At 56.7% G+C, this 17,628-nt stretch overlaps 1 protein-coding gene and 1 long non-coding RNA gene across 2 annotated transcripts in view; one reads left to right on the top strand and one right to left on the bottom strand.

The window, feature by feature from the left end:
• Positions 1–17,628, bottom strand: part of LOC106725688 — an 89,493-nt gene that overhangs the window by 18,675 nt on the left and 53,190 nt on the right. The window lies entirely within an intron of this gene.
• On the top strand, positions 58–10,312 carry HSPB8 (heat shock 22kDa protein 8). Its single transcript, XM_005863777.2, has 3 exons — positions 58–891; positions 6,262–6,325; positions 9,940–10,312. Exons 1-3 carry the CDS (start codon positions 525–527, stop codon positions 10,097–10,099), a joined length of 591 nt encoding a protein of 196 aa, XP_005863839.1. The 5' UTR covers positions 58–524; the 3' UTR covers positions 10,100–10,312.

Here is a 17,628-nt window from a genome sequence, read left to right as displayed (position 1 = left end):
ACTGGCCCTCCCAGCCCCCTCGGAGCCAGCTGGGCCTGAGGATCTGCAGGGCTAGTTCATCACCTCGGAATACTCGCGTGACGGGAGGGACCTGGGCAGCGCCCGCCTCCAGCCGCAGCCACTATAAATAAAAGGCTCCCAGCCCAGAAGCCAGGAGAAGTTTCTAGGCCTCCGTCCCAGGGTTTATTAAGCTCCTGGCTCCACTTTAGACCTTGGCGGCTCTGGCTTCGAGCCTGGACAGCCTGGGAGGACAGCGGCTGGCGGATCGCGGGTGAGGCGGTGTGGACAGGGCTCTCTGGGATTCTGCAGGACCAGCCCTGGTGGCCTGTGGCGGCCGGAGAGTCTTTGGGGGTTGGGACCCCAGCCTGGTGCCTGCCTCCACCCTCCGCAGTGGATGGTCCAGCAGCTTTTGAAGCTGAAGAATTAGCTGGAAGGCTAGCCCACCACATCACCTTGCTGTGTGACCTTGGGCAGGTGGCTCCCTCTCTCTGAGCCTCCATTTGTGCTCCAGCTCAGCATCCGCCATGGCTGATGGTCAGATGCCCTTCTCCTGCCACTACCCAAGCCGCCTGCGCCGGGACCCCTTCCGAGACTCGCCCCTCTCCTCGCGCCTGCTGGACGATGGCTTTGGCATGGACCCCTTCCCCGACGACTTGACTGCCCCCTGGCCCGACTGGGCGCTGCCTCGACTCTCCTCGGCCTGGCCAGGATCCCTGAGGCCGGGCACGGTGCCGCGGGTGCCGACTGCCACAGGCAGGTTTGGGGTACCCGCGGATGGCAGGAGCCCCCCACCCTTCCCTGGAGAGCCCTGGAAAGTGTGTGTCAACGTGCACAGCTTCAAGCCAGAGGAGCTGATGGTAAAGACCAAGGACAGATACGTGGAGGTGTCTGGTGAGTGGGGATCAGGAGGGGGAGAGAGAAGGGGGTGGGGTGGGGGCTGCAGGTTGGAACAGCCCAGAGGACTTCTCCGGAGGGGCAGCTGTGAGGGCTGACGCAGGCGACCTCGGGGCTCAGGAATGTGGCCCCAAAAGTTACCCTTAGGGAGAACTCCCCTCCTGGCCGCCAGGAAAGGGCAGCCTGACCAGCGGCGGGGCCTTGGGGGCGGCGGCCTATCCATCAGAGCCGGCAGGGAGGTGGGAGCTGGCCTGATATGGTGGCGGAGAATTGGAGAGGAAGAAGTGACACAGACACAGAAGGAATCGAAGGGCCCCAGATCACATCACAGCCTCGAAGGCATGTTTCATGTGGAGGGTTAGCAACCAGCCTGGCTTCAAGGGCAACACTCCCTGGTCCCAGATAAGAACTGAGGCTGAATGGCCGTTTTAAGGAGACGAATGGGTAACCCTGACCAGCTTCCTAGCTGCCAGACCCACCTGAGCGCTTCACCTGCAGCCGCTCAGTTAATGCGACCAGAGGGCAGGGGTCCCGTGGGCTCCCCTTCTTACAGAGGAGGAAGCGGAGGCCCAGGGGGGCTCATCAGAACCAGGGGTTCTGATCCAGGCTGCCTGGGAACGGGAGGCGAATCGGCCATCTAGGCACCTACTAGGGACGAAGGGCTGGGCTAGACCTCCTCTGTTCCTTCTCCACAACACGCCTCCCCCGAGCCCTGAGAGCAGAGGCCTCCAGGCCCCCTCGGCTGAGCCGGGACCCAGGCGGGATGCGTCCAAGGTCACGCTGTGAGTCAGCAGCAGGAGGAGTCTGGGCCTGCCCACACCCCAGGAGAGGGGAGCAGCTTTCTGTCGCTTCCCAGCAATTAAAGCTCCACTAAAGGGAGCAGGTTCCCAGCAGGCTCTGCCGCCAGAAAAATCAATAAAAGCATCGCAAACACGGGCGAGCGGGCGGGACGAGCCCTGGCAGGAAGGCGTCCGGGGGAGTTTCAAAGCCTGGCAGGTCAGAATGATAAACATCGGAGGTCTGGCAGGCGCGGCGGGCCAGGCGTCAGGCTGGGGACACGTGCTGACGGAGGGGGTCGGCCAGGGCTCTGGGCGGCCTTGGCCGGGACGCTGGGCTCGAGTTCTGAAACAGGCTCCCCCACTGACCAGCAGGTTGTACGGACTTAGCTGCTCTCGGCTTTGATTCCTAATCTGGAAATTGGGGTTCAAAGGGCTACGAGGGCAGAAGGATGATTGTATTTAATGAGCTGATGCGTGAAACGTGTGGATATATAGCGCCTGAAACTGTTACTGAAGTGGATGTTGATAAAATGCCAGCCACCCAGGGAGGCCCTGAGAAATCATAAATGGTAGATGGCCTCTGAGACCTGGGTTCCAAGCCTGGCTGCGCTGGTCACGCTCTAGATGGATGTGGGCAAGGAAGTTTTTTCACCACTCTGCGTCTCCGCTTCCTCATCTGCAGAATGGGGATCATAATAATATCTGTCCCATAAGGCTGCAGGGGAGACTAAATATATGCAGACAAGATGTAAGACCTGCAGAGTGTCTGTAAAATGGAGCTAGTGAGGGCGCCTGCCTGGTGCCCTGGAGATGGGCATTATTATGGCCACTCTCTGTCTTTGTTTTAATTAAGGTTCCTGAGTTTTCCACCCCACGTTGGAGGGTCCTGTGTCCCTTCCAGGAGACCTCTGCCCAGCCTCTCCATCCTCTTTTCTAGGCGCTTCTTAACAAACGGGATTGGGCAGCTCCAAGCCGACATCCCAGCTAAGTCACTTACTGATCCAGAGGCTTTGAATGCGTCTCAGAGCCTCAGTTTCGACATCTGTAAAATGGGGTCGTTGGGGAACACAAATAAGACAAAGGCAGACAAAGCCTTTTTAGGCTGTAAAATTCTCACAGGCATGCACTTAGCCACCTTAGCTCGACAGAATCCAGATCCACTGAGTCTCTCCCGAAAGCAGTTTGAAAAATCCGATCAATAGCAGAGGCTCCATCTAAAACGCAACTTTCAAGGGAAGTCAGACATGAAACCAGTCTCCCCTCCCGCATCGCATAGTGACAAACCTATTCCCCACGCACTCTGTGCTAAATACCTACATAGGTTGGCTCGCTGCTTCCTCGTGGAGACTTCTAAGTAAACATGGGTAGCTTTGTTATACCCATTTTACAGATGAGGAAACTGAGGCCCAGAGAGAGGAATTCACCTGAGATCACCCACTTCTCCATGGCAATGTCTGAAATTCAAAGTCAGGCCAACCTAGCCAGTTTCCAGTTCTGATTGTGTGGCCCTGGGCAAATCCTCCCTGCCACCTCCGACCCTCAGGGTTACCATGGGCCTGTGAAGGGGGACTGGGTCAGTATTTGCCCAACAGTGTTCTTTTAGCTGCCACTAGGCATCTGAGCACTGGGTGGAGGAGGGGGTCCAGAATTCTAGAAGGTGCTGGTTGAAACAACATGGTAACCGTCGTCTCGCTGTGGGCTTCGCAGAGCGCTGAGTCTGCTAATGTGGTTTATGAATCTCGGAGAGACGGCCTTGTCTTATCTGACACCTGTGAGTGTCCAGTTCCAGGGAAGTGTTTGGATGATACTGGACTAGAAGATTCCCATCATGCCTCACACACTCTCACCCCCGCCCGGCAGCCACCAGCCAAGAACCATTCCCTTCCTGGGCCACTGGGCCAGGCTCTGGCCAGGGGAGGGACTGGAAAGTCCCCAAGACCATATGCCCGGCCCTTCTCCTTAAACCCAGGGCCCCGCCTCCCTGTAACAGCCTGCTTTCTTTCGCTGGGCCAGTGGCTTTCCCCGAGGGCTGATGCCCACATTTCTCTGAGGCTCCCAGAGGCCTCTCAGCTTCCCTCACTTCAGATGAGTTCTCTTTTTCCTTCTTTAACCATAATAATTACTTTTTTATGTTTACAAAAATGAAATTATTCCCATGTAGAAAAAGGAAAGCAAAATAAGAATTAAACATTACTCATCATCCTTCAACTGACCCTACTAGATATTCAAATGCTATGCAAATTAAGCTTTAAGACTCCACTCTTTCCAACACCTTCTTTCAACCAGATGAACACTACCCCAGGCCCCCCTTATGGAAATCAGAGACCCTCTCCTCCCTGACCCCAAAACCTTGTTCTCAGAGCATGGACAGGGAGGGTTAGCTTCTGAGGGGCAATCCTGCCCCAAACAGCGAAATAAACCACAAGCGTTTACCTTCACACAGTAATTTCACAACTTACAAAGCGATTCTGTGACTCACTGTCATTCACTCCTCAAAGTAACCCAATAATTAGGATGTTGCTGTCACCCCCATTTTAGAGAACAATACACTGAGGCCCCAAGAAAAGTAGATGTCAGAGCAGGGACTCAAGTCTTTGAACCTCTGCTCCTGCTCTTCTGAGCTGTGTGACCTTGGGCACATCACTTAACCTCTCTGAGCTTCTGTTCCCGAGCCACAAAACTGCAAGAATAAGGCTGGCGAGAAAATGAAAGGAGGTGTTATAGGCGAGGTGCTCAGAACAGTGGCTGACACCACGCAAGAGCTGTATGAGTTTGCTATTTTATTCTTATCCCCCGCCTCCTCCTTTATTATTCCCAGGACGCAGTGTGCAGAAGAGCTGAGTCAGAGGCACTGGCCTGTCCCCAAGGGAGACAGGCCTCCAGAGGCCCAGGCTCTGGGGAGGGGACCTTTGGCCGCGTGCCGGTGTGAGCGCCGGGCAGCTGGTGGTCAGGGACTTGGCAGGTCAGAACAAACGCTCAGAGCATCAGCACATTCACAGAACAGCAGCACTCCCGTTCAACACCATTTCCTCTAAATGTGCCCCTTTCTGCCCAGCTGGGTGATGGAGCAGCACAGACCAAGCTTAGAAATTCTAGAACCCGGAACTCGCCCTAAAGAAGCCCAAGAATATCAGTGCAGCGACATTCTTTCCATGTCAGGAACGGGCCAGTGCCCAAAAGCTGGGGACTGGCTGCATGACCTTACATATCCCCACGGGGAACGCCGGGCAGCCGTTACAAATCGTGTCCAAGAACATCGGCCGTAACACAGAAAATAACTAGAGTGTGATCCCATGTGATAAGCTATATGACGCACAGCTATTCCACATAACATTTATGCATTTCTAAGCACAGAAAGAAAAGCCTGGAACATCTACCAAAATGCCAGTGGTTTTCTCAGGGCGATGGGGTTATGGGTGGTTTTATTTGATTTTTTTCATTATTTTCTACACTTTCTAACTTACACGTGCATTATCTTATAATCTAGAAAAAGTAATTAAGAAAGGAGTAATGAATAAAAAAGCAATTAGTAATGTAGTTACCTATAAATGGCCGGTTTTTCAAAATCTGGGGCCACAGAAAAATAATACATCTCACCAGGTTATTCCGTCTAGATTCCCGAGCCCCTCAGAGGGTGTCCCTGTGTACAGGAGGGCTCCTGGCCCTGGGCTGTGGCCCCACAAATGAGGGGAGGAATGGCTTCCCTGACACTAACTCCTTGTTTACAGAGAAATGAGAGACACTCTCTCCATTAAAAAAGTAAGAATGGGAAGGGCGACGAGGCTCAGAATTTGTTATATAAACTGCAAGGTATAGGCAGTTTGGGCCCAGGCCTCCTTGTCATTTCATCTCTTTCCTTCCTAAGGAAGGAAAAGAAAAGAAAACACCCACCTCCCCTGCACCCTGCAGGAGGGAAGGGGCAGTTCCCACCATGGAGCCTCCCCCTTCCTTAGGCAGGCCCCTCTGGGAGTTGGGGGGTTGGTAGCAGATTGAAGCATTGCTGCCAGGCGGCTCTCTCAGGACGGGGCACAGGAATATGACTCTGGGAGCTAATTGGAAGGTGTGACGGGCAGAGAGGATCGGCCCCAGCACCTGGCTCAGATTCAGAGAGCTGGCTCAGAGCCCGGGGCGGGGCCTCAGTTTCGCACGGGTAACCCTGAGCAGCCCATCCTGGGGTGGGGGTGGGGGTGGGGAGGGTCCACGAGCTGTGAAGCCAGCGGGCGGCATCCGGGGTGTTGGCCCCAGGGTTCCCCTGGCTGCTGAGGGCACGGTGCTGTCCAATGAGGGCTTGGAAGATACAGTGCCACACAGGCCCAGGCTCTGATTTCCTAAGACAACACGTAATTGTCTGCCAACTGCAGTCAGGGCCTCCTGTCCTGTCCATTGTCTTGCTTCATCTCCTCAGCAGCCTGGGAGGTGGGCTCAGGTGAGGGGCCCGAGGCTCAGACTGCTGGAGCCTTGAGTCTAGATCAAGCCCCAAGCCACACAATGAGGCGGGGCCAGGGCAGGGTTTGAACCTGAGACTGGGCTCCCGTCAGTGGAAGCCCAACGGACTCAGATGCTGACTCGAGGATTCCTCCCCTTCCAGGCAATCACGAAGAGAAGCAGCATGAGGGGGGCATTGTGTCCAAGAACTTCACCAAGAAAATCCAGTAAGTAACCCCGTGTGTGCGTTTCCGGTGGGCGTGGAGGGCGGGGAGGGGCCTCGGACCCCAGTTCTGGGGTCTGTACCCTCTTGGGCATCTCTCCCGTGAGGCACCTCGCCCCCCGCCCCAGGGTAGGGAGCTGAACCTTCACCCTAAAGGGGAAAATGTCACAGCAAAGGAATCATGTGAGCAGAAGGCCACCTGCAGAGCCAATGAGTCCAAGCCACACGGAGGTTTCCCTCCCACCCCCCGAAACACCTGTGGGAAGAAGAGCCCGCAGGTCCTAACGCTGCATGGACACGCCTGTTTCTGACGGCATCACGCCACCCAGTGTCCTGCTGGCCCCAGGGTCTCACCATCCTGGCTGCCCTGAGCCTTTGGTTGCAGCTCAACGTGCAGGGGCAGGAGAGACCTCACCCTCCCTGGAGGACGGAGAGCTTGGGGAAAGGTCCTTACAGTTAGAAATTAGAACAGCCCCGAGCTGGTCCCTCATCCTAATGCCCTTTCCTCCTGGTAAGAAGGATGGAGGGTGACTCTAGCCCTGCGGCCTCCCCAGCTGAACATCAAAGGAGATGGTGGCCAGGCACCGCACGCAGCAGCCCCGGCCAGCGGGCGCCGGCATTCCTGTCACCCTCGCTGCTATCGATCGTCGCTCCGCCCGCCCCGGAAAGACAGCATTAGCCGAATTCCTAGGCTTCTTTTGGATCCTGCAGTCCCGTCCCCCACGTGTCCTGGCCTGACCCCCCTGCGGTGCGGGTTCCTGGAAGCCGCGGGCACTTCCCCATAAGGCCATGGCCAACTGTGTCTCGGTGCTCACTGGCCTGCATGCCAGGCCCCCTCCCCGCGGTCCAGCACCAGACCCAGCGTCGCGGAGGGCAAAGGAGGGGGAGGGTGCTGATGTTTCTGTCAAGAGGTTCAAACGAGGTGCCCCCACGATCACAGACCGAGCTGAGCCGTGACAGGGACGGAGGCAGAGAGAAGGCAGCGGGTTCATCATCTTACAAACATGGCCATTTTCATGGATTTTGCCATCTCTGGGGCCTCAGGGGAGTTATTGACCAGGTAGAACAGCCTGAGGCGGCCAGAGGCAGGGCTGCTGGTCAGCTGGGGCCCGGCAGCTGAGCGGGCTCCTGTGACAACACTGCACTGGCCACTGCCCTGAGCCCCGCACGTGCCCTCCCAACCAGCCAGCCATCCTGACCTGCCCGGGACCCTCCAGAGCTCCCCACATCCCAGAAACTAAAGGGTCCCAGGACCCTCCCCCCTCGCCATGGCCTGAATCCTCCCACTCTGATTGGTCAGTGCCCAGCTGCCTGTGGTTAAATCTTCTCATCTCACCCAGGGGGGTGGGAGTCCAGGCTCCGCTAACCTGAGCTGCTGTCCCCCCCCCGCCCCCCGTTTCCCGCGAAGGCACCCCGATGGGGCAGGAGAGGATGTGTGCAAAGCACTTACACGGGGGATGGACTCGGGGCTCCTCCCCGGGAACTGGCCTTATTAAAACCTCCAAACCAGGGCACCTGGTCAGAGACCTAGACTGAGTCTCTTCCCACCGCTGGGCCTCAGCTTCCCCAGGTGGAAAATGAGAGCTTTGTCCTGGACCATCGTGAGGACTCTCTGGGGCTCTGACATTCTGCGTGTCAGTGATGCCGGGCTTTGTGCTGAAACATTCACAGCCGTCAGGGTGCCCGCGGCGCGGCCCACGGCTGCGCAGAAGCTAACCCTCAGCAGGCACTCCGGCGCACCAGGCACGGGTTCTCACGTCACCTGCAGAGGCTGGCACTTTCGTTACCCCTTTCCCTATAAGGAAATAGGCTCGGGGGGCGAGAGCACAGGCTCAAGGCCACACAATCAGGAAGAGTCAGAATTTGAATTCAGGGCCCTGGCGGGGTAGCTCAGTGGGTTAGAGCATCGTCCCGCTATGCCAAGGGTTTGATCTCCGGTCAGGGCACATACAAGAAGCACCAATGATGCATGAATAAGTGGACCAACATGTTTCTCTCCCTCTCCCTTCCCCTCTCTCTAAAATCAATACATTAAAAAAAGAGAGAACTTGCCACGCCCATTCTCCGGACCACAGCCACCTCTCCCACTGTGTCCGGTGCCCACTGGGTTGGCATGCGAGCGGTTAAGCAGAGCGGACCCATCCCAGCAGCCAGGGGAGGGCCACACTCCCGCAGCTTGGCTTGGCAGCTGCCCGTTCCCTCCTTCTCTTCCCTCCTTCCCACAGGCCCCGCTAATGCCCGCGGCTTCCGTTTGGCCGGCGTCTCCTGGGTAGACTCGGCGCATGGGGCTATGGGTTGCCCCTCCAGGAAGGGCCCTGCCCATGACCCAGAACGGGCTGACCTCACTTCCGGGTTCTTTCATCAAGACCCATGACTTTGCTTTTACAACAGGCAGAGCCAGCCGGGGCCAGGAGACCTCTATGGTGATCAAACCTTCTGTCCTCTCCCCCTCCCCCCACCCATGGTCCCTTTTTTAAAAGCCGGGTGCCAGAGAGCTACTGTGAATTCAGAGACCAGGATTCCAACTCCATCCCCACCTGCCGCTTGCCAGCTGTGTGACCTTGGGCAAGTCACCTCCTCTCTGACCTTGACCTCCCCACCTGTGAGTCAGGGACAGTAACAACTCGCCTGGTGGGATCAGGGTTAACAACGAAGTGAGAGGACTCGGGTGAAGTACCTGGCACACAGGACGCTCAGAGGCCCCTGTTTTTATTATTCTTATTCATAAAGGCACCCCACAGAGTCACCACAGGTTCTCCGCATTCCAATGGTTTGTTGAAGAACCTGTGCCTGGGTCGCTCATTCACTCCAAACGAGCCCCAAATCATAAAAGCAGCTTCAGAACCGGAACCGGATTTGGGTTCAGAAAGCCCGGCGTTGGTGCTCGCTCGCTCACGCACAGAGCCTGTCATTTAATTCCCCCAAGTCTCCGTTAAAGGCTCTTGCCACGGGCATGTCAACTCCCATTCACCATTCGGGACCCATGTACAGCTCGGACCAGGTCATGCCTACACACGTGTTCAGGAAACAAAACACTTACCACCTACAGCAAACACCTAGGATGTGCCCCAATCACGGCTCATCCTAAACATACAGAGGACGCTGGCATCTGCATTCGAGCCAGCGGCCATCCACCATTAATCCCACCGGCTGTGCACGTGGCAGGTGGCCGTGCGCCACCCGCTGCCAGACACACCTTACTGTGCTCTACTCGGGGAGGGGATGGCGGCCATTTCGCCAATAGCTGGTGAATCGTGGGTGCTAAGTGGAGACTTCAACCTGAATCAGACACGGGGGCCGCAGCTCCCTTGTAAGTTAGTTACTGTTGAGCAGCATTTACCACTAGCAAAGCATGTTCACATTCTTTGCAAAGAATCCTAAAGCCCCAAATCCAGTCCACATTTGATACAATGACCTCCATTTTGCAGAAGAGAGAACAGGCTCCGAGTAGCTGAGTGGCCTTCCCAGGACCACAGCTAGAAAGGGGCAGAGCCAGGATTCAGACCCAGCATATACACCCCAAGCCCAAGCTCTTATCAAAACTATCTTCTTTCGGAGGAACAGAGGAACGTGTGGCCTGGATTAAAATAAATGACTAAAACCCTGTGCTCCTCCTAGGCTTCCTGCAGAGGTGGACCCCACCACGGTGTTCGCCTCGCTCTCCCCGGAGGGCCTGCTGATCATCGAGGCTCCCCAGGTGCCCCCGTACTCGCCATCGGGAGAGAGCGGCTTCAGCAACCAGCTTCCTCAAGACGGCCAGGAGGTCACCTGCACTTGAGACCCCAGTCTTGGCCCATCCTTGTCACCCCCACCCCACCCCCAGGGCTTCTCTGATTCCAGGGTACATTAGTCATCACTTCAGCTGAACTCATAGATTTAGTGCAACTAAAATGATGGGGGTCAGGGTCATTTGACCAGTCCCTAGATAGTGTAGTACTAGGTGTTCGCATCAGGGGGCGCAATTGGCAAGTCATGCTGGGTGGCGTTAGGCCAACATGCTGGAAGTTTTTCTTTACTTTTTCTGTTTGGGTGGCGTTAGGCCAACATGCTGGAAGTTTTTCTTTCTTTACTTTTTCTGTCTTGATAAAAATGTTGTACATCCAACAGTTGCACAGCATGCAGAAGGGGACATAGCGTTTCACGCAGTGCCTCACCGTGCAACTGATGCCAGCGCTGCTTTTCTCTGGGGACCTCGCATCACCCAGATTCCTATTCTGGGCCCCGATGTCTGTGCCTGCCCCCTGGTTGGCTGGTGGGGCCCATGAGCTCCCCGCACTGTGTTTCTGCAGCCCTGGCCTATAGCGGTGACAGCAGGGCTTCCTCCCCAAATGGGAATTACCCAACAGTCACAGGAAAACAGTGGTGCCTTCTGCCCTCCGCCCAGCACCTGCCGCACGTTGCCGAGCTCGCAGTCCCCCAGGAGTCTGGAAGCCCCTCGGTTTACCCTCTAGCTAACGTCCCCCTTCCTTGTGTCTATGTCCTCGTCGGGATTTTTACAGAGGGGGCTGTCTCCAGGCAGCTCCGCCAGGAACCAAGCAAAGGCCAGACAGCCGGCAGGCAGGATAGGGGTACTGTGTATATGGGTGGGACGTGTGTGTCATTGTTATTTGAATTGTGCTGTTCTTCAGGGGAAACATAACAGTAAATAATAATAAAGGAACTGGTGTTCTTAGCCTTGTGTGCTTCCTTTGATTGAGGAACTAGATGCTACATCACTTAGATTTTTAATATCAATTGGGAATGCTCGTGGCTGCAAATACTAACACCCAACACATAGTGGTTTAACAGACATAAGCATCTATTATCTGACTTTACAACAAGTCTAGATAGGCGATTTCACAGTTATTTCTCCAGCTGTTATGCCACCCAAACCCCCAAGTACTTCCCTCTTTTTCCTCTGCCGTCTCTGACGAGTCTCCCCTCATGGCTGCAGGGTGGCGGCAGCAGCTCCGAGCATCTCCCCGCCCGGGGCATGTGTGGGAAGGGAAGGCGGGGCACAAGGCCTTCTCATCTGCACTCCCTTTTGCCAGGTCGAGATCCTCTTCCAGGAGCTCTCAGGAGACTAGGTTCATCTCATTGACCCAAACTGGGGCGTGTGTTCACCCTGAAGCCCATCGCTGGCAGAAGGGAAAGGGGTGGCCACAAGGGGCTTATAGGTCAACACTGACTTGTCCTCGGAGGCCGGGAACACTGCTGGGAAGGAGGAGGCGGCACAGCAGTGGGGAGGAAAGTCGGCATTCAGGGACTGTCGCAGACCGAGGCTGCCGGGCACAGACCACGTTCGGGGTTCATGAAACCATGTCAAACTGAAGTAAGCGAAGGGGTGCGTATTGGTACGCACGGCCGAGAAGTCCAGGGTGACGTCCCTTTCAGGCTCCCAATGACGTCAACAGACTTTCTCTCCATCCCTGGTGCTGCCTCCACTCCCAGGCTCCCTGTTGTCCCTGCCTCCCGGCTCCTCCCCTCCATGCCCCACGTCCTCCCATGTGGCCACAAGGTGACTAGTCACTACAGCCACATTCTCTTTTTTTGGTGGGGTGGGGGGGTGGGGGGGGAGAGGAGCCAGTCTTTTCCCACAGCTTGGGTCACATTCCCAAGAGTCATTCTTACTGGACCAGCTTGGGTGTCCCATGACCACCTTTGAGCCACAGCCCATGACATCAGTGCTTTGATTGGCCAGGCCTGGGTCACATGCTCCATCCCTGGAGGAAGTAGACACCGATTTTACAATGAAGAGGCTGAAGCTGAGAGAGAAGAGGCGGCGGGGGAGTCACGCGGTGACCGCAGGACTGGAACCAGAGATGTTTGCTGTGGGACGTCAATGAGGAGCTGCTGGGCACTGTGCGGAGCACCTCCAACCCGGGCAGCAGGGTCATGGCTGCCCCGCCAGCACCTACTCTGCCAGGGCCTGTGCGAGGAGCCAAGGGTACAGGGACCCGGGGCCGCAATCCCCCGGCAAGGAGCTCACAGAGCAGAGGCGGCGGGCACAGGAACGCCAGGCCTCCGGGAGCCGGGCTGTGTGCCCGCCGCACCGAGGGCTCTGTGTGTAGCGGACGCAGTCGCCCTACAAGTCTGTGGGCAGGTTAACCCAATCTCTGTTCACGGATAAGGGGGCCGAGCCAAGGAAGGCCTATGTGTCCGGCCCTTCGTTGCAGGCCTGGCAAGCCACAGGCCCGGCGTCTGACCCCAGCACCTTCACTGTGAGCTGCCAAGTGCCCTGCCTGCCCTGCTCCCAACAAAAGCAAAATAAAGTGTAAGTCCGTCCACCTGGGGGGAAGAGAAGAGATGAAACTGAAACCGGGAAAGTGGGCGCTCACGCTGCCCGTCTACCAGAGCCCGTAAGCAGAGACAAGGATGGGGTCACGGTGGGCACCTCTCTCAGGGCCGGCGAGCTGAGGCGGCGGGTTATGTGCCCTGAAGAGGCCACTTACATCTCGCCTCAAGCCCACCCTTTTATACGGAGAAGAGAAGTGCAGGTCAGGGGCCTGGGATTCAGGAGGAAGCAGCGAGTCAGACAGAAGCCGCGGGGCTGCGACTTCCTGAGCCTCCGGTTCCCTCCCTGAAGCACAGGCTGCTGCCCGCTGGGTCCCTGTCCGGGCAGGGTCCTGGTCAGGGCGGGGCCGGTCACACATTCCAGCCCCCGGACAACAGCTTTCTACACCCAGCAGTTACCAAGCCTGTTAACTGGACATCTAAAGCTAAAAAATGTTTACCTTCTTGCGTCCCAGTCATTATTTCCAGGTGGGGCTTTGCGGGGGGGTTGGGGCAGGGGCGGGGATGGGTGCCTCCTGCCAGGAGGGAAGATCAGCAGGGCTATAGGACTGAGCGAACAGAGACGGCAAGGAGGGGCCGCACAGGCAGAAGAAAACACGTGAGCCCAGGCGAATGGCATGTGGCAGCTGAAATCCTGTTTCCATTGTCCACAGGATTGGGCGCAGGCTCCTCTGCTAGACTGACAAGGCCCTATAGGTCTCAGGTTACCTCTCTCCACCGCCCCCACCCCCACCTCACTTCCCCCTGTCAATCCAACCAGACAAGCCCTCTTTTGTTAGCAGAACTTTGATCTATTCTCTTTCTCCACGCCTTACTTCTCGCCTCTTCACTGGTTAATTCTTTAGGTCTCTCAAGGTAAGAACGTCCGACCTGCAGAGAATTCTTGTCAGTTTACTGGAGCCAAAACTGACGACCTACGCCGGGAGCAAGATCTCAAAAGATTCTTGTCAGTTTACTGGAGCCAAAACTGACGACCTACACCGCGAGCAAGATCTCAAAAGATCTTGAAGTAAGGGGAGGCCAGGGGATTGTCAAGGGCGGGAAAAAAAGGAGACATATGTAATACTCTTTGTAATACTTTAAGCAATAAAGCAATTTTTTAAAAAAAGGTCTTGAAGCGAAGGAGGGAACGTGAGGAAGATGAGGGGAGGCGGGAGGAAGCCAGGTGGGGGTTGGACTGCAGGGCAGTAAACAAGATCATGCCTTTCTAGAAGGTGGTTTTGCTTACGTCAAACATATGTTCTCTGAGACTCAGAAAAACACGGACAGGGCTTGCTTAAGGCAAAGAAAAACCTTTTACTGAAAATGTCAAGTGCCTGGGGCGTGACCACCCAAGACCTGCCCAGCTAGGAATCTGCAATAAGATCACCCTGTGAAGTTTCTTTCCGTAAAACCCCTTTTGGCCCACAGGTCTCAGCTGGGCTCCTAACACAGCACACCCTGCCACAGCCTGGGTATTGTTTATAGAACAAATCGCAGGCCTGGCTGGTAGCTCAGGTTAGAGCATCGTCCCAGCACGCCAGGCTGGAACCTGGTCAGGGCACATACAGGAGCCGACCAACGATGCACCAACAAGCAGAACAACTGCTGTTCCCCTCTCTGTCTCTGTCTGTCTCTGTCTGTCTGTCTCTGTCTGTCTCTGTCTGTCTGTCTCTGTCTGTCTCTCTCTGTCTGTCTCTCTCTGTCTGTCTCTGTCTGTCTCTCTCTGTCTGTCTCTCTGTTTCTGTCTCTGTCTGTCTCTGGATGGAGAGGAGACGTCTCCATGGGCAGGAACCTGAAGGGAGAAGGGACCATGAGAATGAACCTCCTGAGACATCACTGCCCTCCTGGCCAGGGCCCTGGATGGAGGGTGCGACTTATTTAAATCTCTCCAGAGTGCGTGGCTTCACCAGAGGACTGGACCGTTCCCCTGGGAGGCACAGATCTCTCAAAGGCAGGGGCCACATCTTGTTGGTCTCCCTGTATCTCTGATTCCTAACACACTCCCGGTACACAGAAGGCATTGTGGATGAATGCTCGGAACAAATAAAATCCAAACTCCTTTCCACCGCCTTGGAAGTCCCACAGGATCCGGCCCTGTCACCTCCCAAATCCGGCTCCTGCTCTTGCTCATCACACACGGGCCTCCTTTCTGTCCCTCCACACACCGTGCGCACTCACCCCAGGGCCTTGGCACTTTCCCTTCCTTCGGTCACGAGTACTCGCGGCCAGCTCTCTGCCTGGCCACCTCCTTCTCATCCCAATTTCCTCAGGCTTCTCCTCAAACTCCACCTCCCCAGGGAGGCCTCACCATAGGCGTCTCTGGTCACTGACTAATAACTACATCGCACGGCCGCATCGGCTCCAAGCACTTTGCAGAACTGTGTCCATCCGGTTGCAAACACACGTGCATATTGCGATCCGAGCTGCCCCCGACACAGGGCACATCCACAGACTCCCCAGAATGCAAACGCCGGGAGGGAAGGGCTTTCCTTCCTGTCTTGCCCACCACGGGGTCTTCCACGCTCAGTGCGATGTGCAATGCATCATGGAATAAACACGCACTGAATGGATGGGTGAATGAATGAATGAATGAATGGTGAGCGTGAGTCACCCTGGGAAATTAAGCCAAGGCATGATCTCAACCCCCAGAAACTCAGCTCATTGCAGCCTGGAGAGCTTCCAGCTTAAGGACACATGCTTTGTCATCAAAATAGATGGCCTGACCCTTCCCAGGAGACCGTCAGTGAAATGACAGCGGAATGTTGTTCCCGGGCTCTCACTCACTCAGGCAGGATCCGGAACCTGCTTTCCCACCCCACTCCCCTGACCAGCTCCCCGGAAAGTCTTATTTGCAGCCCACCCCACCTCCTCCCAACTGCCCGCAGGCCAGCGACCGCAGGTGGTGATATATGGAGATGACTTGATTTGACCTTGAAGGGAAGAAACAAATTAATGTGTCTCGAAATGAATTCCGGGAATCGGAGGCTGGCTGCTCCTCCACCCCATTCTCTTGGTGCCTCACGAGTTGTGCATCATAATGTGAAAATCAATCCTGCCTCTTAAATGAGGGGCAGCGGGTGGGGCTGCCGGGAAGTCCCGTCCCACCCCACGTCCTGTCCAGGGCCAGGGAGTCGGCAGAAGGGGTGGGGGGCTCAGGGCTGCTGTGGGCTCTGCTCTGCTTGCTGAGGGCTGGCTGAGCCGCCCCACCTGCAGGGAGGTCAACCCACCGACCGCAGCTGCAAGGCCCCCTGGGTGTGAGCAGATGTGGGCTGGACGCTGGGGAAGGGAAGGGTGGTCACGTGGAACAGCCTTGCCAGGGCCATTCTCCAAGGATAACAGCTATGGGAGGAGAGGCCAAGACCAGTCCTCCCAATTCAGCAATTCAGTGCACGTGCCCTGAGGGTCTGTGCAGGGCACTAATTCAACGGCACATCCAGGTGTCCCCATAGTGAACTATTCGGTACCCTGAGGTGCCCCATGTCCTAGTCCGCATTAAGCACGGCCTTTTAGTCTGATGCTTGACACGGGGGCCGTGCTGACCTGGAGGGCCGGTCCCGCTCAGGCGTGGCTGAGCCCTAGGACAGTGACGGACGCCCCTGCGAGCACACTGTTCATATGAAAACCAGCCCGTCCAGACCCCGCACCCCAACCACATCTCTGTCTCCTGTTGCACCTGGAGCCGCTCTCTCCGTGCCCTCGTCTTCCCGGTGCTCCAAAGCCGTGGAGGTTGTTCAAACCAGCCAATGGGAACCCCGCTTGCCCTGCTCTCCTGTCCTTCCCACAGAAACCACAATCCAGGCTCTCCTCACACCCCATTCCCTGGGCCTCCTGCAGCCCTGGGGCTCCCGGTGGCCCCTTGGCACGGCGAGCCCCCTCGTGGGATCTGTGAGCGCCACAAGCTATCTTCTCAGTGGCAGCCACCTCCTGATCTGTTGTCCTCGCCATAACCGGGGAAAAATAAAGGCCTACACTTTAAAGCAGAGACACCTCCCTCGCCACCCCTCCCCCAGCCCCTTTAAGAACCAGCAGCTGCCTTGGGACTAGCGGCCATTCCGAACAGTCAGGGCCCTCGTCTGTCCCCTCCCTGCCTGCTGGGCGTCAGGTGCGGCACTGGGCCCTCGGAACAAGAAATGGTGGGTCGCCGCCCCCACGGGTGCCACGGGGGCTGTGGGTAATGAGCGTGGGAGCAAAGAACACAGCAGGAGCCAGGGCAGCACACGTGGCTGGGAGGTCATGGAGCAGCGAGGCCACTAGGCGTCCGCGTTCTGGTTGCAGCTCTGTGGTGCCCTGCTGTGTGTGACCTCGTCACCTGACCTCTGCCAGCACCTATTTCCTCGCCCACCAAGGTGGGTGCTGGCGATGCAGGGCCGAGGACCGAACACGTGCTTGGGGAGTGCTCAGCCCACGGTGCCAACGCAGAGCAAGTCCACAGGAGTGGGAGCAGGTGGCTCAGCCGGGCCCCACCTGAGGCGGAGCCAGCGGCCCCTGGGGTCCGTACCTGGAGCTGCCTCCCAGTTCTCGGTCTCCACCTGGGAGAAGCAGCACGGGAACGGGGCACTGAGGGGCCTTTGGTGTCCATTGCCACAGGTCTAGAGGTAACCCTGACCCATGTCTCCATAACCCTCACGGCCAACGCCCGCCCCTGCCCAAGAATGAAGGGCTCTTGTGACTCAGGAGAAACCTGCCAACACGACCTTTGGATCTGAAGCATATATATATCTCCTATATAATAAAAGAGAAACATGCAAATTAACCATCATTCTGTCACTCCACCACACCCACCAGCCAATCAGAGCGACTATGCAAATTAACCCAACAAAGATGGCGGTTAATTTGCATATGCAGGCATGGAGCGACGACTGAAGATGGCGGTAGCCATGGAGCTGGAGCGAGCCGAGGCTTGGGTTGCTCCTGGCGACGGAGGAAGCCAAGCTTCCCGCCAGCCCTGGACTCCGCTCGAGGGGGAGCTGGAAAAAAAAAGGAGGGAGCAGCGGAGCGGAGAAGCCAAGCCTCGCTGCTGCGGCCAGACCAAAGGCCTGGGTCCTGGGTGCC

This window comes from Myotis brandtii, unplaced genomic scaffold (genome assembly GCF_000412655.1).
Source record: "Myotis brandtii unplaced genomic scaffold, ASM41265v1 scaffold181, whole genome shotgun sequence".
Lineage (NCBI taxonomy): Eukaryota > Metazoa > Chordata > Mammalia > Chiroptera > Vespertilionidae > Myotis > Myotis brandtii.
Note: the sequence above shows the minus strand (reverse complement) of the source record. Positions and strands in the feature narration are given on the sequence as shown.

What these genes read in the sequence shown, in the direction of transcription:
- HSPB8 (XM_005863777.2), top strand. Translation starts at nt 525, where the DNA reads ATGGCTGATGGTCAGATGCCCTTCTCCTGCCACTACCCAAGCCGCCTG. An exon ending in CAGATACGTGGAGGTGTCTG is followed by an intron (nt 892 to 6,261) that starts GTGAGTGGGGAT and finishes CTCCCCTTCCAG; the next exon opens with GCAATCACGAAGAGAAGCAG. An exon ending in AACTTCACCAAGAAAATCCA is followed by an intron (nt 6,326 to 9,939) that starts GTAAGTAACCCC and finishes TGCTCCTCCTAG; the next exon opens with GCTTCCTGCAGAGGTGGACC.